Source organism: Denticeps clupeoides, chromosome 5 (genome assembly GCF_900700375.1).
Source record: "Denticeps clupeoides chromosome 5, fDenClu1.1, whole genome shotgun sequence".
Taxonomy (NCBI): domain Eukaryota; kingdom Metazoa; phylum Chordata; class Actinopteri; order Clupeiformes; family Denticipitidae; genus Denticeps; species Denticeps clupeoides.
In genome coordinates, this window is record NC_041711.1 from 20655073 (window position 1) to 20681494 (window position 26422).

Genomic DNA, 26422 nt, shown 5'->3' on the forward strand with positions numbered 1-26422 from the left:
AGGGAGTCATCTCCATGGTTACCAACAGGCATATGTGGTCCATGAGCATATTTGTATCTTTTACTATTCGTACATATACATAAAATCCAGGGACACTAGTCAGAGGTGACTGTAACCTATAACTAAAAATAACATAGCAGTTAGTGGAGCTGGCCACTTTTACAAACCCAGACTACAGATGGACACCGTTAACATGTCTCTCATTTCAGATCAGCACAAAATACTCAGACACGGGCTGGTATGCACATAAAGTAAAGCTGTAGAAAAGCTTTTTTTTTAATAAATATATTTACCAAATGTATGTACATCAGACATTTACATTAGTAGCCATAAAACATCCCATCAAAAGAGGAAAAAAAAACAAAGAAAAACAAGTGATCTGTACATCAGTGCCTTCTGAGACATAATGCACTTCAGTAGGATGCTGGCCAAACAGTTTCTTTGGCCAAGTTGGACTAAGTACACAGCAGAAGTTAGAAGAATCAGACCACATGGCAACACTGCATGATAAGAAGGGAGACACCAATCCGCTGTTTACTGTGTTTTCCTCATTAAACGTCTCAACTCTCCAGGAAACGCAGGTCGGATTGACAGCTTCACAGGTTACATGGGAACAGAAACCAAACATAGACACATGCCTGTTTCTCCCGCACATGTTAAGTGCCCTCAACACATCAGTCGTTGTTGCTAAGATACTGGCTATGTGGGTTATCCAAATCTCTTCCTGATACTGTGGACGTGCTGCAGCTTGATTTTTGTGCTGATGGACAGAGCTGTAACACAACAATCCTTAAGTTGCGTTGAATTAAGCCTATATCTCTGAAAGACTTTAATTTTAAGAAAAACAGATGAAAAAAATCTAATTTGTATAATTTTTCAACATTCTAACAATATTAGGACCATAATATTTTTGGTAAATGCAAAAATCCGAACACTCCAAGCTGATATTGGAATACCAGGCTTACTTTTATTTTACAAGTCTGTATAATAACAAATACAGCACCCGTCCCGTATTTTTGGCTGAAAAGACTTCATGAAGTCTCCACAGCTGGTATTAAAGGTGGCGGTGGCAGAAGGTCAGAAGGCTTTAGGGTGGAGTTTACATGTGGTATCATCCGATTTGTGCTGCATTCTGTACACATGGGTAGCAATGACACAGGGAGAGCCCTGGTCAGATGAAATATTCTCTGTGGTCTCTAGCTGATTTGTGGAGGTTGAGCTCAGTACGATAAGGGTGCTCGAGACTAGGTTGATGATCCTTCTCAGTGATGGTGGACTGAACTGTAGACCTCCTGTGCTGGTAGAGGAAGCGGATCACCACCCCTACTGCGCAGACGGCGGTAAACACAGCTGCTGCCACCACTCCTATCAGAAGGATGCAAAAGGGATGCCATGTTATCACACTACAGAGCTAAAAAGATTTTGAAATATGGTACTTCTGCATCACACATTCAAGGTTTGCAAGTGCATCCAAGGTTGCACGTGCATGACCTACACTGTTATTTTGTGTCCCACACTGACACATTATTTTTTTTTTTACAATTAAATGCATAAATATCCATAATCCAGATATTATACAACATAAATCTTGTCCATCTAAATATTTGGACTTTTTGCTGAATATTGTGGCTTTGGGTTTTTTCTTCCGCAAATTATCTGGTGCATTAAGGTTTGGGCTTTGCCTGCACCACAGTAACCTTTCAGTTATAAGCCACCTCAGAGTACCTTTCCCTGTGTATTCCATTTTCTTGTTGAAAGATGAATCATCTTCTAAGCCCCATGTATTTTTTTCTGTATTTTACCCCATGCATTTGTATGCTATTTTTATGTGTTTCCTAGTATCTGCAGTGAATAAATATCTGAGTTACTCTAGGAATGAGTGTTTCAGATTCATACCGACAACCAGTAAGAAGTAAACCAAAAAACTCCTGTCACCCCCCCCCCCCCCCACCTCCCACACACACACACACACACACACACACACACACACACACACACATATAATCAATGTTTTGAAACCTAAGCATGTTAATAACACGGATTTTTGACTACATACAGTACAGTGAAGAAACACAATCATGGAAAGGTGCTTCAAGTCAATTTTAAGGTCACTTCACTTCTGTCCCTTTCAACAACGGGAGCTGCCTCACCTCCAATTAATGCTGACTCATTGTGAGCTGCCTCTTTCAGAGGCTCTTTAGCTCTGTTTCCTTTCCCGGCCTGATCTGTGGAGAGATAAATCAGAGCGCCACACATCACAACAAGACACTTCAATTTTCAGTGTAAACATTAGAAGCAGACATCTGTGAAATCACACATGCTGTGCCAAGCTTGCACAGTCTGCAAGCTGCATCACTATATCTAGCCCTTGGAGTTGTGATTGCCCAGACTGTCACTCACAGTACTGGTAAGTGTGCTAAATACAAAAATAGGAAAGGTGTTAACCTCTTTTATGCAGAGAGCTGTACTACACAGTGCGGATGTAAATAAAGAACAAATGTGTGTTACTATATGATTGGCAGGTCTCATAATGTCCTGTAAAACCAGTTACCTGGGAGAGAGTGTGTTGTGGAGAAGACGTTTGGAGTAGAATGAGTCCCACAGCTCGACTCTGAGAGACGACCACTGACGCGGACTCGTGAGCTTCTGTGATTCAGCAGAGCATCTTTTAATGGAGCAGCCTCGTTGTACTGTACAGACGTCAGACAGCCAATGAAACCTGCCCGCGTGATTTCTGGATCCAGGAAGTCCGCCTCTGCAACACAGAAAATGTGTGCGCTGTGTTGGGATGTTGCATTTGACACCTAATCCTCAATCAGAAAAATTGAACCTAATAGGCTATTGTTTGTAGAACTGTTTTTGGTCAGCAATTTTGACATGGGGCAATATCCCAGTAAGGTCAGAATGCAATCCCCATCATTACTAATTACATCAGAGCAAAAACAAGAGCAGAAAGAAAAATCAATAGTTCCATCTTTTCACGTTTCCTCTTTTTCTTTCCTCTCCTGTAATGACTCATCTTGGGCTTCAGAAAAAAGCACTGACCCATTCTTGTGTGTGCTTACCACTAATTTATCTAAAATGTACCTCTATCTGCCAAGCTGTGCCAGGGCCAAGTCACATCTAGCCCTATACTGGCTTCCCAAATTAAATGAAAATGTCTCCAAGGCAACGTCTAGCAGATCCATTTACCATTCACTCAACCCATCTAACACAGCAGCTCACAAAATGCTCTTCCCTGCATCTCTGACATCTATGTCTTCCACAAAAAAATTATCTTTTTCTTTGATGGACCCAGATGTAAATCTTGAGCAGTGAGCAAAGTGCAATGATTGAGGCAGATGTGTCACATCTGGACTGTTACATGCCATCTGTAGATCTTACCTGAGATTTTGCCCAGAGTTACATTCCTTATGGGGCTGAAATCAGAGCTGGGAGGAAGAGTAAATCTTTGGGTCAGGCCATAGTCAATCTGAAAGCAAAAATTACCAAAACAAAGACTTCAGTAAGCACTTTCATATTTGCAGATACACAGATGTATACTATGTACAGCAGGGGTACCAAACACATCGACTGCAATGGCAATGAGAGTCGATCGCGGAGCCCTGCCTTTCAAAATACACTCTGCCATGCACAGGAGACCACGCAGCATAACAATGAGTGAATAGCCAGCCGTAGAATTCACTCAAGTACAGGTAGAGTGGGGGTATGTGTGTAACCTCAGCAGCATTTGCACATTTGTTACTCTGCAGCTTTATTACCAGGTTCACTGATTTTTTTTTTAGTGCTAGCACAGCACACAGTGAAATTTGTCCTCTGCATTTAACCCATCACCCTGAGTGAGCAGTGGGCAGCCATGACAGGCGCCCGGGGAGCAGTGTGTGGGGACGATGCTTTGCTCAGTGGCACCTCAGTGGCACCTTGGCAGATCGGGATTCGAACTGGCAACTTTATGATTACGCGCCACTTCCTTAACCACTCTGTCACCACTGCCCTGTAACTTTCAATTTTTGAATGTTTCATATGGCACCAGGTTCCGGAGAAATGTTGTTTAGTTTAACTATGTACTGTTTAACATGTATGTAGCTGAAATGACATTAAATGCATGTCATTAAAAAAATGCTGTTACCCTATGATCTATGATCACTGTTGCATTTGGGACTTTATTGACATACAGTACAGCCAGTCTGAGCTCTCGTCTTTTGTAACACAATAACTCTCGTTATATGTATAAATAAGAATATGTTTAGCATTTTTATTGTTGGTAGATGATTTTGACTTGATCATTTTAAAAGTAGGTCAACCAGTCAAAAAAAGTGTGAGCACCCCTGATGTATAGTATTTATTGGTACTGTTTACATGTAAAGCACACAATTAGTCTGATTTGGTGTATTTTGTCAAATAATTACAATAGTGAGCATTAAACTTTCTCAGTTGCACACCTCACCCTTAACAGCTACATAACAGCTACATCTAAATGTCCTGTTCTTATTGGAAACATAGATTGAGTTCATTCATAATTAAAAGTGTGAGAATGGCAGCATTGTGAGCAACAATAGACAGAAAATAGCCCACCTGTACAGAAACATCCAGACCTTCACGGTTCAGATGAATCCAGTGGAGCTGCTCATTGGCTAGATTTGAGCACTTTGGGCTGAACATGTCAGAACCCCTGCCTTGATCTAGATGGTACTTGATGTGCAAACTTCCTGAGTGATCATAGTAGAACAAAATTAAAATAAATAAAAATGTCATTCACGTTAAGTCACATTTTTGCCTGGTTGCTATTAGTCAATTCCCCAGTTTTACGTCCTCATCGTAGCATAATCTCCTGTATAGTCTGCTTCATATTTAGTACAACATAATGTAATTTTCCCTGATGCAATGTAACATTTGTAAGAAAATCCCCAGTGACACCTTTGCAACCAAAAAGCATGGTCACTTCTACTGATGGTGTGTTTTTGAGTCTTAGCCACTACAGTCAATTCAAGGATCAACATGAGGAAACAATATCACAGGCAATTTAATATTCCCATTGTCTTCTCCTGGTGGAAAGGTGAGTCAGATCATTATTTGCATGCTTCCCAATCTAACTTCTCCATCCCATAAACCCAACCACTCATGGAACTCATGTCAACACCAGCCACAGGATGGTGTATATATTACATGGAGTAATATATACATATGTCATAAAATAGCCCTCTACATTTGAATTATGGCTATGTACCATTCTTTGCCAACAGGATTGCCATGTAGCGCTGGGTGTGAGTTTGAGCCAACAGCAGAACAGCAGGCGCGTGCCGGGTCATGAAACCAAACGTGATTCTGTCCCGCGTCCTTCTGACCTCAGTGCGGGCAGGAGATGGTTTCGAGCTCTCTGAACGACCTCTAGAGGACCTCTCCTCAAAGTTGAACGTGACAGAGGAGCTGCTCTCGAAAGCAGCAGACACGGCTGTAGGCAGGAGGACGATATACAAATCAGAAGGTTAAGGACAAAGGAAACATTTCCGCCTGTACGCAAAAACTGCCAGACACTGAGTAGATAATGAAACATATCATTCTTTATCGTTACGTGCATGGAACACATTAGCGTAGAGCGTAGCGGCTAAATCATTTTTCACTAACACGAAATCAACTTACAGCTCAATCTCAGGGGACGTTAATGCTGTTTGGTTTTTCTTCTTTCTTCCCTCTGTGCAATTTACTTTTAAACTGTATACAGATATTTAGGCAACTGTGAAATTATTCTGGAGTCAGCTAACTTCCAATAAATCAAATTTAGGATTTGCGTGTGGTTTACCAATTAGGCCAACAGGATTATTGGCCAGAGTCTGAGGCCTTCAGCTAAAATTGTCTCGAAGGGTGCATCTTCAGTTCTGTGTCAAAGTGAGAGACAGACATCTGGTTCTAAGAGCATGTGCCATAATGTCTCCTTCTTGTGCGTTAATCCATTTAACTGGCACTTTAAAAACCAAGAGTCTGGCACTTCTAAGTAAAGTGAATAAGGAAGCAACTTTGACTAATCTATTTGATTTCACTCTTTTTAGTAGAACTTCAGACAGACATGTTTGGTTCTGCTGACCCGATCTCTACGGCTCTATTGAACTACATCACTTTCTTTCTGACTACTTGGATGATGTATATTGTGCGCGACCCCCTGTCCTCCACGCTTGCTCCACAATTGGCTCAGGCTACAGACAGCAGAATGTTCAGACCACAGTGGCAGAGTGCAGGAGAGATCCTGGTGCTGAGCTACCTGTTCTGCAGTGAGGCCCTGTGTGGGCAGAATGAGAACAGTCGCAGGCGTAGCTGTTCCTCTCCTCCACGCACCTCCCTTGGTTGAGACAGACGCTGTCACTGTTGCAGTGTCCTGGGCAGCCCACACTAACCCCAGGGGTGGTTTTTGCCCTCTCCTCTAGGTCCAGGGATAATCCGTTCAGAGTCAAAGCTCGCAGGCAGCCCTGAAAGCCCCTCTGTCGAGAGGCAGTTCCTCCTGGAGAAGAGGCAACATTGAGTAACAATGCTCTCAGGTTCAAAATACATTCAAAATAGAGGTGGGCAATATATCTACTATACTTGTTCCATGTGTGATGTGGTAAATGACTATATCGTGACTATACATGTACAGCATGTACTTCACTTTCAAGGTTCGGTTCTCTGCCCCGTCAAACCAGACAGCTGCTCTCTGCAGTCCATCCAGAAAACTCTCCTGTCGCATGCATGTTTTTCTTCACGGTGCCGTGGTTGAAATAAAATCACAGCAATCAACTTACAATCACTGCTGTAATCAACCTCTCCTCCATCTTGGTTTGAGAGCCTGCTTCGATGCCCTGTTTCTAGTGGTTTCACTAGACGTCAAAGTTCAACTAAAACGGCTTTGCCATGCCGCTGGCCACTTTGCTGGCCGCAGCTAAAAATCGCTCTTCAGATGTCAACGCCATAGGGTTTCAGAGCACAGTCCTGCGTTTGGTCTGCAAACAGCTTAACAGCAGAGAAGAGCAAATCCGTGGAGATACATGTAAGCCCACACGATTTCAGAGACATTAATTGGAGTTGGAGGCGGATGAATTGGTTTTGAAGAAAAACTGAACTAAAGCATTTAGCATTATACTGTATATTGGAGAAAAAGATAATGAGATTTATATTGTGATATAATGTGTATCGTTATATAATTAAAAAATATAAGTAGATAATGAAACATATTGATAATGGTCAGTGAGGCAAGGAATACTATATTTTTATGCAATATCATGTTTCTAGGAATTCAAATTTTTTTCTGTAATATATAATATGTTCTGTTTTATATATAAAATATTCTGTCAATATATAAGACCAGAGTGAGATGATGGTGTTCAGGGCATTACCTAAAAACAGTGTGGTACTGAGCTGCAGATGTACGTGTCCCTCATGTGGAGCTCCATAGATTTGGGGGGTCAGGTTATCGACCTGTAGCAGCGCTTCCTTAACATTCCTGTCAACCTGGACATAGTGCCACTGTCTGTCATTAAGGGGTTCAGGGGACATCAATGTTAAATTGATGGGTCCGTCCCCAACATCAAAGATGAATGTCACAGATGATGGGGCTGATGGAAAGAGAGAGAGAAAGGTAGACTTCAATGGTTTTAAATCTACAGCAAGGTAACAGTTTCATCAGAATAGACACGATAGACATGAATCTGCTTTAAAAATAATGAGGAAGGTAGTAAAAACCCAGTGAGGAACCAGTCAAGGCTTGACAAAGGCAGATTGTTGTGCACTGGAGTGTTATAATGTTTTAACGTTACACATGGATCTACCCAGGTAATGAAAGCCATTTTACTCTTGCTGTTCCTGATATTTTCAGCTAATTCCCTCCCGCTCAGAGGGCACCTTGGTGATGCAGCAGTACACAGACTGCACTTTTTTTTTTCTCACAGCTTAGCTCTAGTCTGATGAAGTCCTGCTGCCCTTTATTCTCCAGGAACACCCCAGATGAGGAGCTGGTCTTGAAGTAGAAGGAAATATCCACACTCAGATCAGACTGCAGGCTGGGGATGTGAAAGTACAATGGCCCCTGGTAGAAGGAGGCAGAATTCCACAGGTATCCTAAAGAAAAGATTAAATCCATAGGCAACTGGTCCTTTAAATATGGCAAGGATTGGCATTTGCAGAACAGAGCGCTCCTTTATGTGTCAATGGGCCAGAAAAGCATACGTACTGTCCCCATGACACAACAGTAAACCGATTTGGAAGGCTGCCTCTGAGTCTGTCCTGTTTGTGTCTCCAATGAAGATTTCCTTCATGGGCAAGTGGTCTTTGTATGACAGTAGGCCTGTATCATTTACCCTGGGAAGAAGGTATAAAAAGAAGAGATATCCTTCAGTGACTCATCAAACGTAAAATAAAGGACTTCTGACCTTCATTTTATTACACTTGCCAACTGTTGTAGTGAATATAAAGAATATGTGACAGAATGTAACACAAGTTCATGCTTATCATTTACTGTGGTTGTTGGGTGTTTTTGAAAATTACCATGTGTCACGGTCAGCATCACAGTTGCAGAAGTAATTCATGTCCATGCAGTTTCCCTCCAGGCTACAGGAGCACTGCTGCACTCCAGGAAGGAAACCACCCCAGTATGTCCTCTTCTCCCCATCCCGGTCCACCCACCATGACAAAGGAGTCCCATCTATAATGGAATAATATCACTTCAGGAATAAAAATAGGTTTGATCCCCCCGGGTTGTTTTCTGGTAAAAAATACACAAACAGTGTAAACATGTATGTTTTCCTCAATAATGCTTATGCTTTATGAATTTTTGAATCAGCACTATTTGTTAGTGTATATTAATATTGCATCAAATAGGTGATCTGTCAAAATATGCATGAAACAGTTTTCTTTTTAAAATGCAATTTAAAAGCTTTTGAGTAACAGAACATTATGCACTTAATTTAACTCAACAAAACATAGCAAGACATAAAAAATATATTTCAGCATCTGATTTACAAATAATGCCTCTGACATAAAATGTAAAGCCATAGTCCTACTTCTTATACTCTGAATATGTGATGTTTGATTGGAAAAAGATATAATTTTTGCATCCTGATTTGTGTTGTTCACATAAAATCTCTGATTACACCTGTCAGAATAGTTCAATTCATTCCTCATTTTTGTCTGGAATATAAAATGGAGCATTTCACCTGCATGGAAGGGGTCTGATTGGGAATATAGATGATCTTAGTGGTTTCATGCTCTGCCTCTGACAGAGCAATAATGACAAGCAATCATTATGGAAGACAGAAGACTCATGCAGACTGTACGTGAATGTGCCCTTGAAGAGTATTCTTTATTTATATGAACTTGTATGTTCTTGCTCATTTATTTATATGCATTAAATTGTTCACTCAAAATAACACGCCCAGTTACAATGCTGCCTGTAACGTAAAATAATCAAACATGCACACTAATTGTCAAAAACAGCACTTCTATAGTTACAGCTAAACTTCTCAGAAAGAAAGGAAAAGTTATAATGTTCTGCTGTCACGGTTCCTTTTGTTGTTTATATACACACACACTTCCATATAAACTCTTACTTAATATTACATTCTAAGAAGAAAACTTTCTTTGGAAAAGAAACAACTTTTATGGAAGGGACAGGGAGGGTGCAGAGAGAGATCACACAATCAAGTTCTCTCTTCAGACATGCTGAACCGGCTCCAGCTGAGGAGCACCATGCTGTTAATACTTGGATTGAGACAGCTTGGTGTGACCCCCTTCGTGAGCTAAAATGGTGTCTGCAGTCATTTCAGAAAAGACACCTAGCTCTAAATCTACAGCATGAACGGCGCGTCATCTCTGCGGCGTTGGAGCTATTGCCAGTCCCATTGATCCTGCCGGGACAATCTGTTACGCAAGATGTCAGGCAATCAACCTCAACTTGATCTGTGCGCCTGTGTGCATTTGCCCACTTTCATGTGGTTTTGCTAATTCTGTCAGTTTTTAAGAAGAAGGCTTTGTTGTTTTTTTAAAGAAAATTTGCAGTGAATTGCGAGTTTTTTCACACTGGCTGAACAACAGATCAGTAAGGGTTTACCCAATTAGCCTGAGTTACAAGGAGCTTATTTTTTTGTATTTATTTCACCAACTTTCATAAGTAGCATGAATTCTAGTTAAGGGGGTTCAATTCATGTCCAATGACCTTCTCGCCTATAATAGCCAAAGACAACAAGATCTTAAAAAGTCAGGAAATTTCTATAAAAAAGTTAGTTAATTAATGCTAAGCATACAAATTAAGATAATGATAGTGATTGTTATTACTAGCCCTATTCAATATATTTTTTAAGAAAGTGAGTATTTTTTATGACATGATTGATGACATACTAGTGCATTTATGAAATGAGAGTATTGTGAACAGTTGTGTTTGTAATTAAATTCTGCAAGGTAAACATCTAAAACTTTTCTGTATTTGAAGTAATTTTTGAATAGATCATATTATATTCAAGTAATTTTGATACTGCATGGTTGATTTTGAAGCCCTAACTGCCAACATAAATAAAAACGACATATTATATTCACTACACTTTGCATTTAATAGCTTCAGAGGACTATTTAGAATATTTTAAACAATACATACAAATACACTAGAAGTATTATACTCCACAAAATATTTACATGTCACAGTCCAAATATCTTGTTAGACTCACCCCAGTTGTCAAAAAGGCGGGACCTCCTGCAATGGTATACCACTTCCTGCTGGCAATGGTCTGAAGTGGTCACTAGGTTGCGAAGATGGTTGAGAGGGAGTGTGTAGTTTAGAGTCCAAGTATAGGGGCTTTGAAGTGTGGATCCACGAACCTTGATCAATTGCGTTTGGTTATGGCTGACCACGGTCCAGGCTCTATCCACTGAAAGATTCAGAATAAAATATTAATTTTCCTCAATATGTATGTGAATGTGAATCAGGGAATGAGATTTAACTCAAAGATTGAGTGAAGTACAAATAGCTGATGAATATTAAACCCAGAACAAAAGGTCATTCAAAAGAACAGCCAGATTGATGAGATCCTCTGCTCCCACTTTCTTTTCTCGATTCAAATTGAATTCCCATTTGCAAATCCTCCCCAATTCGCCAAGAGTGACTGTTTGCCTAGTCTTTAGGAATTTGTAAGGTCAATAGCCTCTGTAATTGAGATTAGACTTGGACAAACTTCTCAAATCTCACACACTGTGTATGATCACAATGCTATTTGTATTGGTATTGCAGCTGAAGCAGCTACCATCCCTCCATTCCACATGTCCAGGTTAGTCATGGGGAACCTGATATAACACAGCTTTAACATATTTAGTGCTATGTTTTCTCCCCAGGGACCTTGAGCACTTCTAATGTGAGATGCCAATTTTTCCAATGTACACAGTAAAAAGTACAAATAAAAACTGATTTGTTGATTGATATATTCATGTTCATTTAATGCTTAATTGATTCAAAACATGGAATCAATCCACTTGAGGACATCATGCTACATTTCAGGTATGTACATGTCTTACATGAATAGGTAAGGTGTACAATTTTGAATATTTTCAATGCAGATGACAGGGTATGCTACCATAATACATGCAATGCTGTGAGGCTCACCAGTCATGCTGCAGTTCACCAAAGTGGGTTCCAGAGGGCCACTTCCATCCACATCGATACTGTAAGTTCCCGATGGACGGCCTGTTTTCCAGTATGCTTCGCATGATTGCCTGTATATTGCTGTAGGGCACGTTAATGAAAGAATAAAGCAGTCAGCAATATTGGTATTTTCCATCAAGAACACACATGAGCTCTAGTGTGTTTTTACCATTGTAATTTAAAATTCTGCAGCTACTGTGACTACATATGGTCTTTTTACTCTAGCTGAGGGAACAAAACAAATCTGTTCAGAGTATCATTAGCAGCAGCAATCAACCAATCTTTTCATATCAATGTCAAATTAATTCTATATTAACTGATAAGACCAATGCCTCGTATCCAAACAACTACTTTGTTAGCAGTGCTGATTGCAGTTTATTGTGTGCTTGTTTTAATGAGAGAAGGGTGTAATGAGAAGGATTCGTTCTTCACGGGTGTCAATAGTGGTTTAAAAAACCTCCTGTTTTTATAGTTTTTTTTGGAATGGATCTCACAGATGGACTGTGGCAGGTCTACCCTCCTCTGGGAAGCTGTTTGGAGCCCCAGGCTTATGAAGGAAAACAAGCATGTACCAGCAGTTTAGAGAACGGGGCAGTGAACAAACATATTGATTAAAGTAATCTCCTGATTAAACATGTCTCTAATTACATCCCCTATAAAAATAGAGCCACAGTAATCACAGTGGCGACCACAGCACCCGCGGCGAAACACTTCATTAAAATGTTTTCATTCTGGTGCTGTATGGTCAGAGCAATTTGATCTTATGAATGCATCCTGCTAGCTTTCAAAACACCTCCATCGATTTCTAAATGATCATATTAGCTCATGCTTCCCATGCAGTTTCCCAGCCAACATAAGCCATCATGCTTGATCTAAGCTCATTTATAGCAGTATACAGTGATCAGGTTTTGTACTAAATCTTTAATAAAACATAAAACTTGATGTTGGTTGCTTGAATATACGTGACCACACAAGACCTTTATAGCATCAGTTCTTTTGGTGGGCAGAACTCACGGTTATGGCAGGTTGCTCCTGTGTAGCCTGTCCCAGAACAGTTACAGTAGAGCTGACTCCATGACTGATAACACTGGCCCCCATGCTCGCAAAAACTGGGCGTACACCTATGTAAATTAGATGCATAGAAATCGAAAAGAATAGAAAGTCCATGATTCCTCCATAATCATTTTTTTTAATGAATAAACAAGAGAGCACAATGGATGAAACACTGGTCCTTTCAGCTTGACTCCAGGATTTACAGGCCATTAATGGCATCAGTAGTCACTGTAGCTATTTCCCCTAAGAAATGGGCTAATCTGTTTTCTTTCCGATGCCTAGCCCAATTTAAATGCATTAAATGCATTTGGAATTAAAAACTCTGATAACAGAATTAAATAGCCATGGCTCAACGGTATAAGCAAAATACACAGAACACAGGGGGTTGATTTTTACCTAAATAGAACATGTTTTAAAATGCAACATGGCTGCATAAGAAGATATAAGAAGGGTTAAATATTGTTTCTCCCGTGCTTGAGGGATCTTCACCTGTCCTGGATGCTGCAAACATCAAAATCCAGCTGGTTGTAGTTACCCAGCATGCCTTGCTGAACTTGAAGTAGATCCACGGGGTGGTTGTTGACAAAGATGAGACGCATGCACCCCTGGAATCCCATAGGAGAACAGCTCTCACATCCTGTGCCATTTAAGGACTCTGGGCACCCTTGGATGACACAAAAGTCTAGTCAATCTTTGAGCACTGAGAAAACAAAAGCCTCAAACAAATAAGATTTCACAGATGCTTGCCTCTTCAGGATCTAAATCTTTGCACAAATAAGTATGAACAAAGCAGCTTACAACATCTAAACAGTTCTGTCTCTTAGGTCAAATAGCTATAATTAAGGATTTTGGTGCCTTATTTTGCATTTTGAGAGAAGATTAAATAAATTGCTGTCATTGTCAGCATTAGATCTAAAAAAATCACAATACCTGTAAATACTGAGCAATATATCTCAAACTGACTGTCTGAAAAAAATAATATAATGATGACCGAAACTGAGAAGCTAAGAAAGTGGACTGAAAGTGGCTGAGCAGATAAGCTCCTTGAAATGATGAACAATCAAAACAATGGGCCATACTTTTTAATCACATGTATAATGCAGACATATCTGCCGCTTAAAGGAAACTTGGGTCCCAGTTCATTTGCAGTTTAGAACATTTACATTTAAGGCATTTGACAGAAGTCCTTATCCAGAGCGACTTACAATATGCTTCCATGTTACAATCAATGAAGTGATCAATTCTGGTTCACTAGGACCCCCAACTATGAATACAATCTTTTTACTCACTCTGTTGTAGTTTCTATACATATGTAAGACAAGAAGAAGGTTATAAGTTAATATAAATATTCTCTAAAGAGGAAGTTCTTGAGCTGCCGTTTGAAAGTGCTCAGTGACTGAGCTGTAGGAAGAGCCAAATTAGAACATGTTGCATGCACAGTGCATTTTGGGTGATCCCTAATATGTTCCTAATAGTCTAAATATGTTTTTTATTCATTAAGCAGATGAAGAATTACAAACAAATACTTTGTATAGGACCTTGTTTGTTGTCATTTGCAGCTGTAGAACATTTTCAGCACCATGTTGAGGTCTACAGACTGTATTGTACCTCCTAATGTCAGCATGGCAGAGTTCTTATGGCTGATGACACGAAGACCGATGTCTGCGCTCACTGGCCTCTGACGGTCCACGGACAGAAAAATTTGTTGGTCCTTGATGTCCAGACCAACTGAATGCCACTGCCCATCATTTATTCTGGACCCTTTAAAAAGCCAAGCCACATAATCAAATTTATACAGTGTAAATGCTGTATATGGCACTTGTACAATAGAGTCAGTGCCACACCCCTATCTCATAGCGAGGAAATAAAGCTTGTGGTAGTGGTGTGAATGAAAAATCCTTTAATATTAAACTGTTATCTCACCAACAGGAATTATTGTCTGTGTTTGTGCATGAAGGGCGAGGAGCAGTTGGCCATCATTAAGATGCAGGCACAGGATGAGTGGTTGCAGTTCCTGGTCCAGTGTTGCGTGGAAGATGAGGCTTTCCGCGTTCCATGTGCGTATTTGTAAGCGCAGAGAGAAGGTCTCCATTCCAAGGTTGATGGGGAGGATAAGGAAACTGTCGGAGCTGTGGAACGTTACAGCAACTGGCTGAGTCTCGGAGCACTGAAATGTCACGTTTCCCTAAGGGAAGGAAATGTGAAGTGGTGAAGGAGTCAGAAGAATAACATAAAGACTCTTCAACTGCAGGAATAACAATAGACATAATGGAAAAAAATAACTATAAAGAGCCATGCAATGTATTTTTACCCTATCAGCGTTTTCCAAAAATGATGATGTAACATCCCTTCGCTTGTCGGTGTTAAATATGCTAACTGACGTCAGTTGCACTTGGCTGATTATTGGAGGTGTGAAGCACATTTGAGCTGCATCCTGCTGTTTATTTGATGTTGTGGCAGATGTATTTTATAACACACTACTTTCTTCTTTTAATGAGCTTCACAGTTTACAGCAAGGTTAGAAAAATAACATTTTAATGAAAAACCCAGAAGAGCATAAAAGGTGCTCAAAACTAAGTGGACATTTAGAAGAACAATCAATACATGTAAATGAGATAATTCATTTTAGTCAAAATAGAAACTACAGCCTTAATAGCAGGACAATCGGAGAATAAAATTTTACCACATATTCCTATATTTTATCTGTATGTTTGTTTTCTTAAACATACAGATTCTGTTAAAATTAGTTAATTAACAAAAAACCATGATGTTATTACAAGTCTCAAGGTTTGGATCCTTATTAAAAATGGCTTAGATGTCTGGCACCACTTAAGAAAAGAGTGGTAGGGTGATTCTACTGGAGCTTTTAATGATCAAGCACTACTTTTAATTATAAATATTTTCTTTTGATGACTAACATGCAATGACTTTTCTGTGTGGTTTGGCTAAAGTAACATGCTGTGAATACATCTATTGTGGGTATATGAGGAGACGCTAAGAATCCTTTTACTAATGCGGTTCTATTGTGACTACAGTGCTGAAGTGGGTTTATCACAACATGCAAATATCCCTTCTACATTTACATTTATTAATTTAGCAGACACCTTTTCTCCCAGCAGCAATCACTCTTCTCACTAAGTGCTATCATTTCATCAACACACTCTGTAGGATGTGGAGCAGCTGGAACCTGAATGTGGTGGTGGTCAGAGGATGTGAGCATAATCGGAAATGCTGGGATAATTGGGAAAAAAATGGACACACCAGGCATTTTCATTTTTGAACGAAATAAACATTTCTTTCAAACAGTAAAAGGTGATAGCAGCTACACCTTCAACAAGTTGAACAGTCAAATTTTCTATCATTTGTATGCTGCCATGACTCTACTATAAGGCATGAAAACACATTCACACACACTTTCCAAAATGTAGTTGCTCTCATACCACACTAAAGATTTGTGGCTTGCGTCTCTTGGCCTGGTCAATCACGTTCACCCCGTTGCAGTACAGGTTCTCCAGGCACCCGTGAAAGTTCTCCTTCAAGAAGGTTCCTGGCTTCCCCGGAAGAGGAATCCCGCCAAAACTGATCTTAAATGAAAGAACAAGTTAAAGGAAAATGGTAAGAGATCAATTAACAAAATGTTATGTTAAAAAAATTGATGATTAAATAATAGTTTTGTTTTTCCGAAAGCCTGTCATGTATAATTTCATAGTTTCCTAACTCCCACAGCATCAGATGTTTTTTTATTTAGCATGACCTATTCACTTGCCTCCTCTATCAGGTATCGGGATTACCTTCCGGTATGGTCTTTTGAACTGAAAATCTGCCAGTAAATTATACATTATGCATTTACCTGTCAAAGGGAATAATTGCTAATATTTGTTTAATAGCAATTTAATGCCTAATAAATTGTGAATCGTTCAAAGTTCAACTGATGAATTATTTATGAAGTAAAACTGAATGGCACTGAAAAGTAAGAAATGGGAGAATATGTGGAAAATGAAAAAAGAGTAGAAGAAGGAGGGCAGTGCAGGACTCACCTCGTAATCCAACTCCAGAGTGTCTTCTTGGCCCTGGGTGCGAAAGTGCTGTGTATGGTGGTCCAGAGTGAAGTTCACCTGCTTGTTAAAGCGTTCTATAAGGACAGAGTGCCAGTGGTCATCATCCAGGAGGCTTCCCAGACTCACAGAGGTGAGGCCACCCCTGGACAGCAGTTTGGCATCATCTTGATAAAAAGATAAGCGATAAAGAGAGTCAGGGAATTGGAAAAAAAAATAGGATAAATTGAGCTCTTGGACCTTTTGAGGGTCCGTATTTCAACGAAAGTCCCCTGGACAGGGAATTATTTACCCAGGTTAAGCTGTAAGACCAGTTTTCCCTGCTGTAGCTCCAGTGTGATAAAATCACCCTTCTGTCCAGCCCCATGCACCAACACTCCTTCAGCCTGTTGGCTCCTGAACCGCAGGGATATCACGTCCTTTGCTGTGCTCATGGACTTCTGATTAAACCGGTACAGCAGTGCACTGCGGCCATCAAAGTCTGCCACATCTGACTCTGCACTCAACATACAAAAAAGGCGTTACAAATCCACAGCCCCAAGATCACACTGAGATAACAAGACTGAACAGAACGTCAACTGTGGTATTTTGTGTATCTCATGCAGACTGCCATGCAGAGAAGCACAAATTATGAACTAATTTCATTTTACCCTTTTTGTTCATGAGTTTTTCCTTGGTTGATTTCTTATTTTTTCTGTTGTCTTTGTTAAAAGAATTTCATTCATTTTTTTCATTCATATTTAACCAATATTTTTCCAGTCCACAAACTAATGCAAGAAAACAGTGGGAATAAAACAATTCATGATCATATAATCAGTAATGTAGATTTTCAGATGTTTTATAGAGTATAATTACAATTAAATGTGTAGACTTGTAGACTAAATCAAACCAATGTATTTAATTGATCACAATTAAGATTAAAAAAAATCTTACTGGTCTTAAAACTGAGACAGACTTTATTTTAGGGATAACAAAGATCAATTTTATGAGCCCAGTGAGTGGCTGCTGAGACATTGGCATTGGCAGGGTATCTGTTTACAACCTCTGTAAAAGCTGTGCTGCATAATGCTATAATGCTTATGGTCCACTACCTATTCTAATAGCAATGAATTGGACTAGAGACTAAAAGACTAGAATGGTTTAGCATGTTAACAGTGCAATCCTTTTTGCATGTATTTACTTATTTGCTTATTATATAGCTAAACATTTTTCTTTTGCAATGGACAGAAAAGCACGAACATTAAAAGCATGGTGTTCAAGCCAACAACTTGTGCTGAATAGGTGGCAAACAGTCAACAAGGGACATATAAAACCAGGTGTTCTGTGCTATTCTTTCTGGCTCTATCTGTGCCGACTAAATCAGATTCATTTTGCATTTTGTATTTATGTTTTCATGTTTCTATATGACACATATGTAAAACTTCCAATATTGCTCCTGACATTTGTGTAAATTTTGCCACATAAATATTAACACAATTGGTGAGCAAAATAAACTGACACTGTCTGAGGTGTTTTTGCAAGCTGAACATTTAATCCTGTTATGTCCACATTTAATATAAATAAAAGGAACTTTACTGATTGATGGATGTCAAGTCTCAACAACTAAGCACTTCATTATCCTTAAAAGCATTCCAGTCATGCACATATCTCCACTTCTATAGTGCTAAAGAAGAGAAATTCTCACTGTATGCACAGCCATAAAGCTCCACTCTGAGGCCAGCCCCTCCTCTAGGGCTTCCTTGCAGAGGCACAAGTCGTAAGAAACGGGTTCTGATGGAGTGAGGGAGCTTGTGGTGGATCTCTGAATCAGCATCCCTGTTGCCTGTGAATGTCTGGATTCAGAAAGAGAGAGAGAGTTCCTATAATGCCATGAAAACATGTAGGTTAATGTCATGTTATATGCCAAAAAACACTTCTTGTATTCAAAACTGCTGCCCTGTATGTACACTCCAATTATTTTAGAGGCTTTAGCGCAGCTGTCAGACAGAAACTTCATATTTTTGTATTGCATATGATCATTGTCTACCACAGTACCACTGAGGTGAGCACACATTTCGTTATTACAAAAGAATGTAAATCCCTCTACCATGTTAGTGTTACTGCTTCACTGAGATTGGAACCAAACCCATCTGATCAGAAAGTGAGCAAAGATGTTGGTATTTAATAGTTGTGGCAGCGTCACACAACATCAAACCTTGTAGCTAAAAAGTATAACCAGATAATTCCTTTAATATTGAAGAACAAGTTGGATAAGAATAATTTGTTAAACCTATTGCTTTTAGCAATTGATGGAGTAAAAATGATTCATATTTGCAAGATCTAAATAACATTAATGACAAGAATATTGCTAGCTAAAAGTAAGTGTATATCAGGTGGTGCTGGCTCACGTTAAAAAACCATTAAAGATATCTGAACACAAGGTCCTTATTCCAATTGTTCTGAATATAAGATGCAGTCATTTCAGCAATGTACAATTTACATTTACATTTATGGCATTTATCAGATGCCCTTATCCAGAGCGACTTACAATCAGTATTTACAGGGACAGTCTCCCTGGAGCAACTTAGGGTTAAGTGTCTTGCTCAGGGACACAATGGTAGTAAGTGTGATTTGAACCCGGGTCTTCTGGTTCATAGGCGAGTGTGTTACCCACTAGGCTACTACCACCCTGGGCAATTTTGATTGCCCTTCAAAAATGCAGCAGATCTTCAGTACTATAACTACTGCTTATTATTTCACTTAGCAAACTTGGCCAAAGAAGACAGGTCAACAGATTCAGAAACGTGACAGCTAACCTGCTTATGATTATTAGTTGGTAATGCCAGATTGTGTGATTATTCACACTGTTTAATATAACATGCAGATGCGTGTTCATTTCATTATGCAGCTTAGCGCAGCCTCATTAATCACCGGAGTCAGGCGGCTTGTTAAAGGACATCCAGATACTGTCACAGGTGAAGTGTGATGTGAGGCGACAGGGCGAATCAGACAGGCACATGTTCATTCATCAACCGGGGGTCATGAAATCTACTATCTTGCTATATTGTTTGCAATATCACGAGAGTTACAACACCCTTACCAATTATAATGACATGATAGTTGAGCACCTCCTGTGGAACGTTTGTGAAAGTGAGTGGAGTGTGAAGAAAGTGAAGGCAGCGCAATGTTCATACAATATAATCAGCAAATCCTGGTCTCCAAGTGACGACGTAATTACCCTGAATGAAATCGGATGGCAATGATCTTTTCCTCCCTCCTCTCACTTCACTAATTCATCTCTGCTGGGCTCCTTTGTTTTGGCAGTTTTATTAATGTGTCCTAGATCATAAATCACTACACTGAGCCAAAGCAAGAGAACATGTCTGCCAGAGTCTCTAAGTAAAGTACACACGGCTGCCATTTTTTACTTCCTTCACAGAGGATCAACCCTTTTTTTTTTAAACAGAAGATCGAATGCCCCTACTGACTGAGGTTCTGAGGGAAATGGAAGGAAAATGAGGCTCATGAAAAGGACAGCGGAAGAAGACAGCAATGTCCACTTTGGAGCAATATTCTAAATTGGGCCAATGATTAGGGTAATGCCTGTTCTCTACAGAGCAATTTCTGTGCTGGAGCATGTGGGCTTCCTCCCACCCTCACCACTTTATGCAACCTATCAAGTGTGGCCTACAGTTGGAGTTTAAAGCTTTGAGAGTGAACAAGATTCTGCATGCAATGTTTCATTATTGAGCACAGACAATCACATTTCTCTGACAAATGCCTCTGTAGAGGCAGCCATCAGTTTCAGAAGATGCAGAAGCAGTCACACACAGAAATGGCAAATAAACAATATTAATTTCCAAAGTGACTTAACTTGGTTTGTGCATTAATTGCTCCTGAGGAGATTAATCAGTTTACTCTGGCTCCAGCTGTCTTTGATTAACTTTGGCTTTGTGCTATTTTTGATTATGGGAGGTGACTTGGACTTGTGCAAAAAAAGAGAAATAAAATATAAAGCAAGTCAGCAACACACTCTGACAGAACACCAGGAAGGGAGATGTTGAGGTTGAGGACAACCAAGGTGTCCTAGATGTAAGGCAGCATCACTGTATTTTGCATCTTACTGGGAAATTATCCATACAGCATTCAGTACCATCTTAACATAAACTTAAAATTTTCTTTGCAAATAAATCTGTATTACAATGGAAATACAGTTTTATATTTATTCGCTGTATGTTACTGTATAGATTTTGGATTGGGAACAGTTAAGACAATTAATAGTAACATTTTATTCTGGTCACAGTAAAGTTTGTCTCTTTTGACTATGCCAAAGGCACATTTAGTATTGAGTTCCACCGTGACACAGACGACTGTGACAAATGACTAATGCTGTCAAGCCCCATTCAGTACAATCAGGGCTAAATAACCCTGAGCATGTTCAATATTTATACCAATGTGACTTCCGAAATAAATAAAAGGAAATTTGTCATGTCATTAGTTTTTATTGCTACTTGAAATTGACTGTAAAACCTGCTACTGTTTAAGTTGTAATGGCACAGTTGTTTGCACAAGAACTATTATATGCATTCAGAACTGTGCATAACATAGACATAGACTTATATATAGTTTTTGTTACCAAGGACTTACCAAGGACTTGGTTACCAAGGACTTACTATGACTTGTTCATAAATATCACAAAATGCACACTAGCTATCAGGTAATACATGTGTTATGGTGGAAAACATTTAAAAGAAAATGATAAACATTAAAATCACAATACATTGCACAAAATCAACCCTTCAACAATGTCCAATAGGTCTCTCCATAACCACATCTCTGGCCCATTGCATCCAATGACATGACATGATGTATGGTAGATCTTCAGTATGAGGTTGGCTGCTATGAAAGAAATATAGGGTTGTGTTGTAGTCTATATGCATTTTTGGAAATAGGGACGTATCATCTCCTGTTAAAATGCTGGCTATTGTTGATGAAAGAACATCATTGTTTACACTTTGCAGAGGCTGAAGACATGGTAAAAGTCATTTTCAAACAGCGGTTGTCTCTTTGAGGAGACGGAGAAAGCATGTCTTTTAGCCAAATCCCTTCACATCCACTCCAATACACAGAAGTCAACTTAATTTGCAAGTAATTCTGCTACCCATTGAATGCTGACGACAGCAGTTAATCTGCGCACAGAACAAAAGCCTAACTATTGTTCCCACCCTCTACAGAGGAGACGGGTGAGAGAGAGAATGAGACAGAGCAAGACAGCGCAAAAGAGTGTGGAACAGAGGGGAAAAAAAAAAAAAGTGTATCCATGCAAAGTAGAAATCCTTAGAACCAGCTGAATCTAAAAACCATTTGAGACAGATCAAGGTGTACTTTGTTCCTTCAAATCAGAATATCATTTTTAACATACAATTAAATTATTACCTTTACACTTTGCCAGACAATCAATTGCCAAAACAAAACATATACAGTGACAATATTTGCCAGCAGAAATGCTTGTCACACACATTGACTTCATCTGACTTGTTGGAATGTGTTGGTATTGTCATCCCAACATATCAATATACCTTTATATACAGGTCAATAAGATGTATGGAACAAGAGAAAAACAGAGAATGTGCAGCTATCATAAGTAATGGATTATGAAATGTCTTTTGGCGGGGCCGATACAAAACAAAGTCTCCAAAAGGGCAAAGGAATTATACATAAACATGTTTTGGATTTGACTGACCTTTTAGAGCTGCGTAATGAAAGCTGTCATGCTGTGATGGATGTTCCTTGCTATTTCATCCCTAATCTCATCTAACGGTAAAACTCAGGAAGTCAATGCCATTGATTTGCAATGACTACTGACTTAGATTCTTGAAACTTATTATATAGGTTAAAAAGTGGTGTTCCATCAACAGAGACAACTGACCGAGTAAGATAAACTATTATTTGATGTGGAAATACCTGCAGGCAAAATATTCACTTGTTTCAGCTCACCCGACATGAAAGAAATGCAACGTTTAAACAGGCAAAAGAAAACCTAGACATTCAATCAGACTGGATTCCTAATAATGTGTGCTTCTTTGAGAGAACCTAGATATCTGTGACTAAAACTGTTTTTTGTCCTAGCATAAGGTCAGGAGTCTGTTAGATTTACCAAAGTAAAGAATGAACCCCTGGTGGTTGAGAAGAACCTGATGATTAACAGCTCTCATGAATGCTAGTTCCTCATTCTGGATGATTTAAACAAGCCCTGACAAAACATCACATGCACAAATGTCATTAAAGATGGTACTTCTTTCTTGTTTTATCTACTGTAATTATGAGCACAGGTTCCCCACAGGGCTGTGTGCTCAGTCCAATGCTGTTCACCCTGTTGACCCACGACTGGGGGTCAGCAGCATGATGGGTCTCATCAGCACGAATGATGAGTCAGTGTACAGAGAGGAGGTGCAACGACTGAGGTACTGGTGTAAAGTCAACAATCTGTTTCTGAATGTGGACAAAACAAAAGAGATGATTGCTGACTTTAGAAGAGAACGAAGGGAGATCACAAAGTTCCTCTGTGTTCATCCAGAGTAGAACCTCTCCTGGACTCAACACCAGATCAACAGCCAATAAAGCCCAGCAGCGTCTCTACTTTCTGCGGAGGCTGAGGAAAGCCCATTGCCCACCACACATCGCCCACCACCTCCTGTAGAGGGACTGTCTGGTTTGGGAACTGCACCGTATCGGACCGCAAGACCCTTCAGCGTATAGTGAGGACAGCTAAGAAGACCATCGGAGTCTCTCTTCCCTCCATAACGGACATTTACACCACACGCTGCATCAGGAAAGCCACCAGCATTGTGATGGATTCTACACACCCCTCTAATGCATGCTTCACCCTCCTGCCATCCTGATTCGAGCCCTCACTGCCAGACTGGGCAACAGCTTCTTTCCACAAACACTCTTTAGACTGAAACATACACACTACCTCTGTTAAATTGAGTAATATTATCTATGAATTATCTTTGCACAGCAGTATTTGCACTATTTTCACCCTGCACATTTATTATTCATTTAACTAGTTTAGTGCTGTCTGTCTAGTGCCTCTAAATCTCATTACAACAAGATTTTCTAAGTATTCAGAACACTTTCCCATCCATCAATGTAACAATTTAGTTTTTTTATTTTCTTTATATTTCAGACCAATGAAAGATTAGTCATTCTTTACACTGTACCCAGGAGAACTGGCTTATACTTCTGAAGTATTGCAGGCAAACTCTGGAGGAATGCTGCACCGTGTGCTCATGATATCTACTGGTGTGTGTGTTTTAAGAAAAGGGGATTGCAAGGCACAACCAGAGGTTCCAGGAGAACTCAGGCCAATTGATGGTGACTTGAGGCTAAACTAATCAATCCCTGGGCTGCCACAGCAAATACAGACCAAATGAGAAACAATCTAAGTCCACGCAAGGTGTCACCATAATCTAAAAAGAGCATGATTGTGGGTTAGCGGAATGGGGTGCAGTCCACAGGGACTGACTAGCACTTCATCATCGTGCCACCCAAAGCCCAGTTTACTCCACATACACTGGTTCTAATCTGGGCTCAGAACTTACTAACTTTTCCTTGGTCCTGCATTCTAGGAAGCCAGTCTGTAGCCAGTGGTCACCAGGGACCAACGTTTCAAACTTCAGATGAAATACTTTTTTTATAACATATAGATATTTCCTGACAAAGAACCTAGATACATTTTTGCAACCCACGCCGCATTCCTTCAGTGCGCCATCATATTTGTGTTCAACTTACAACTCCCTGTTTCTTATGGGACTGTCTAGACCAGTGAGTTGGATCACATTAGAGTCGGTTCCTACCTGGTTGTAGGATTTGTTGAGTGTAGAAGTTGATATCAGAGAAAAACTGACATTTATCCCCCCTCTCTAAATTACTCAGTAGCATCTAGTTACTCCTGGTCCCAGTGTCCTAGCATTTTGCCCATGTCTTAAAATTGTGTTCACCTTTTTTCAGATTTCTGATCATGCTCCAGTTTTCATTCTGCCATTTCTAACAAAAACAACATTCCGTCACCACTTGTTTTTTAGCCCTTAAACCGTTGTTGTGACAGAAGAAACTGACCATTGACTGAACTGCTTGTGACAACATGCTTAACTAAGATATGTAGTGCCAGGAGGTCAATAAAGCTGCTGAATAATTCAGTCCAGATAAGGCATTTGTGGGACCCTCCACTGAGAAATGAGGCACCAAGCTGACCACGTTCATCTTAGAATTAGACAGTCCCAAATGAATCGACAACCATATCTGCATTCACAGTGAAACATTTCGTCTAAACTGCTTTGCACTGATTAACCCCAATCTTTTTTGCAGAATGGTGCTGCAGACCTGGGCTTCTGTCTGTTAGATAAAGGTTAGGTAGCCATGCTAAACCAGGCAGTTAGTCTGCCTGGGATGGGCTGATTTCTGGGGATTGCTATTACCTTGCACCAGGAACTTGCTTGGAGGGAAATTACATCAATCTATTCTAAGCATCGGCAATTTCAAGAATTAAAGTAATATATTGAGGAATCCATAAAGTCCAAAAAAAGCAAACGAAGATTGCTTGCAGGGTAGGCTTTTACAAATAACAGAAACAACTACACTGCTGCTTATTATACTTGAACCAGCTTTAATTTATTTCATTCTGTTTTCCTTCCTTTTTATGTCTGACGCAAATGAAAATGTGAGCCAGTGTATACACTAAATTGCCCTCTACATAGGATTGTTCGCACATGGATTTTCCACATATTCTACCCTCTACATGTCCCCCTTCAAGCATTCATGGTAAATACAAATGACCTCATGAATATTTAAGCCTCTGATGTAAACCTAAAAAACTGCATCATGGCACCCGAGGGGAAAAGTAAGAAGAGAACATTTTCTAAAACTGTGCTTGTCACCAGAGCACTGTTCACCTCAACAAAAATACACTTCCAGCCTTATTCATCTGACTTTTGCCCCTCTCAACTCATTTTGTTTGTCCTGTGTGTCCTGTTTGAAATATCCATCCTACATGATGTTGTCCAGTTACGTGCTGTTCCACCTGTCCATTGTACAGAAAAGTTATACTTTTCTCTTATAGAGATAACCTGTATAGTATTTAAGCTTTAGTTTTATTTAGTATAGATTAGTGTGCGCTTTTATGATTGCACTATGGGAGGTCTGTGTGAAACATTATTTCAATACACGCTATAATGTGTATACTTTGTTTGCTTGCTCAGGGTGGGTAACACACTCACCTATGAACCAGAAGACCCAGGTTTAAATCCCACTTACTACTATTGTGTTTCTCCAGGGGGGACTGTCCCTGTAACTACCGATTGTACTGTGGTACTGACAATAAACCAATCTTGAATCTTGAGGGTTTTATCCAGTAGAAGGATGACAAAAAAAAAGAAAAAAATGTTGGGCCGGAGCCAAACCAAATCCGACATAATTCAGAGAGGCTTGGTTATGAGCGCTAGACTTAAGCTGGGCATACACTGTGCGATTTTTCCTTGTCATGCTGAACAAAAGAAAAACTGAAATCCAAAAAAAGAGGCAGCGGCACGTATGGTTAAACTTTAAAAAGAGGGGGTGTGGTCACAAAAAATGATTTGATTTACCACTATAAATAACTTTTCTCGCTGTTGTTCCAGTCATGATA

At 39.7% G+C, this 26422-nt stretch overlaps 1 protein-coding gene across 1 annotated transcript in view; it reads right to left on the reverse strand.

Moving 5' to 3' along the window:
* Positions 1–236: 236 nt before the first annotated feature.
* Positions 237–26422, reverse strand: part of cntnap5l (contactin associated protein family member 5 like) — a 48656-nt gene continuing 22470 nt past the window's right edge. Inside the window, exons 4-24 of the mRNA XM_028979523.1 lie at positions 18443–18590; positions 17051–17254; positions 16741–16925; positions 16144–16287; positions 14627–14888; positions 14312–14464; positions 13193–13367; positions 12665–12771; positions 11612–11731; positions 10683–10883; positions 8512–8668; positions 8198–8325; positions 7915–8085; positions 7365–7583; positions 6257–6493; positions 5228–5452; positions 4576–4709; positions 3385–3472; positions 2552–2755; positions 2151–2225; positions 237–1365 (exon numbers count right to left, since the gene is read on the reverse strand). Coding sequence (XP_028835356.1) covers positions 1172–1365; positions 2151–2225; positions 2552–2755; positions 3385–3472; positions 4576–4709; positions 5228–5452; positions 6257–6493; positions 7365–7583; positions 7915–8085; positions 8198–8325; positions 8512–8668; positions 10683–10883; positions 11612–11731; positions 12665–12771; positions 13193–13367; positions 14312–14464; positions 14627–14888; positions 16144–16287; positions 16741–16925; positions 17051–17254; positions 18443–18590 — 3531 coding nt within the window. The 3' untranslated portion in view covers positions 237–1171. The remainder of the gene's footprint in view (positions 1366–2150; positions 2226–2551; positions 2756–3384; positions 3473–4575; positions 4710–5227; positions 5453–6256; positions 6494–7364; positions 7584–7914; positions 8086–8197; positions 8326–8511; positions 8669–10682; positions 10884–11611; positions 11732–12664; positions 12772–13192; positions 13368–14311; positions 14465–14626; positions 14889–16143; positions 16288–16740; positions 16926–17050; positions 17255–18442; positions 18591–26422) is intronic.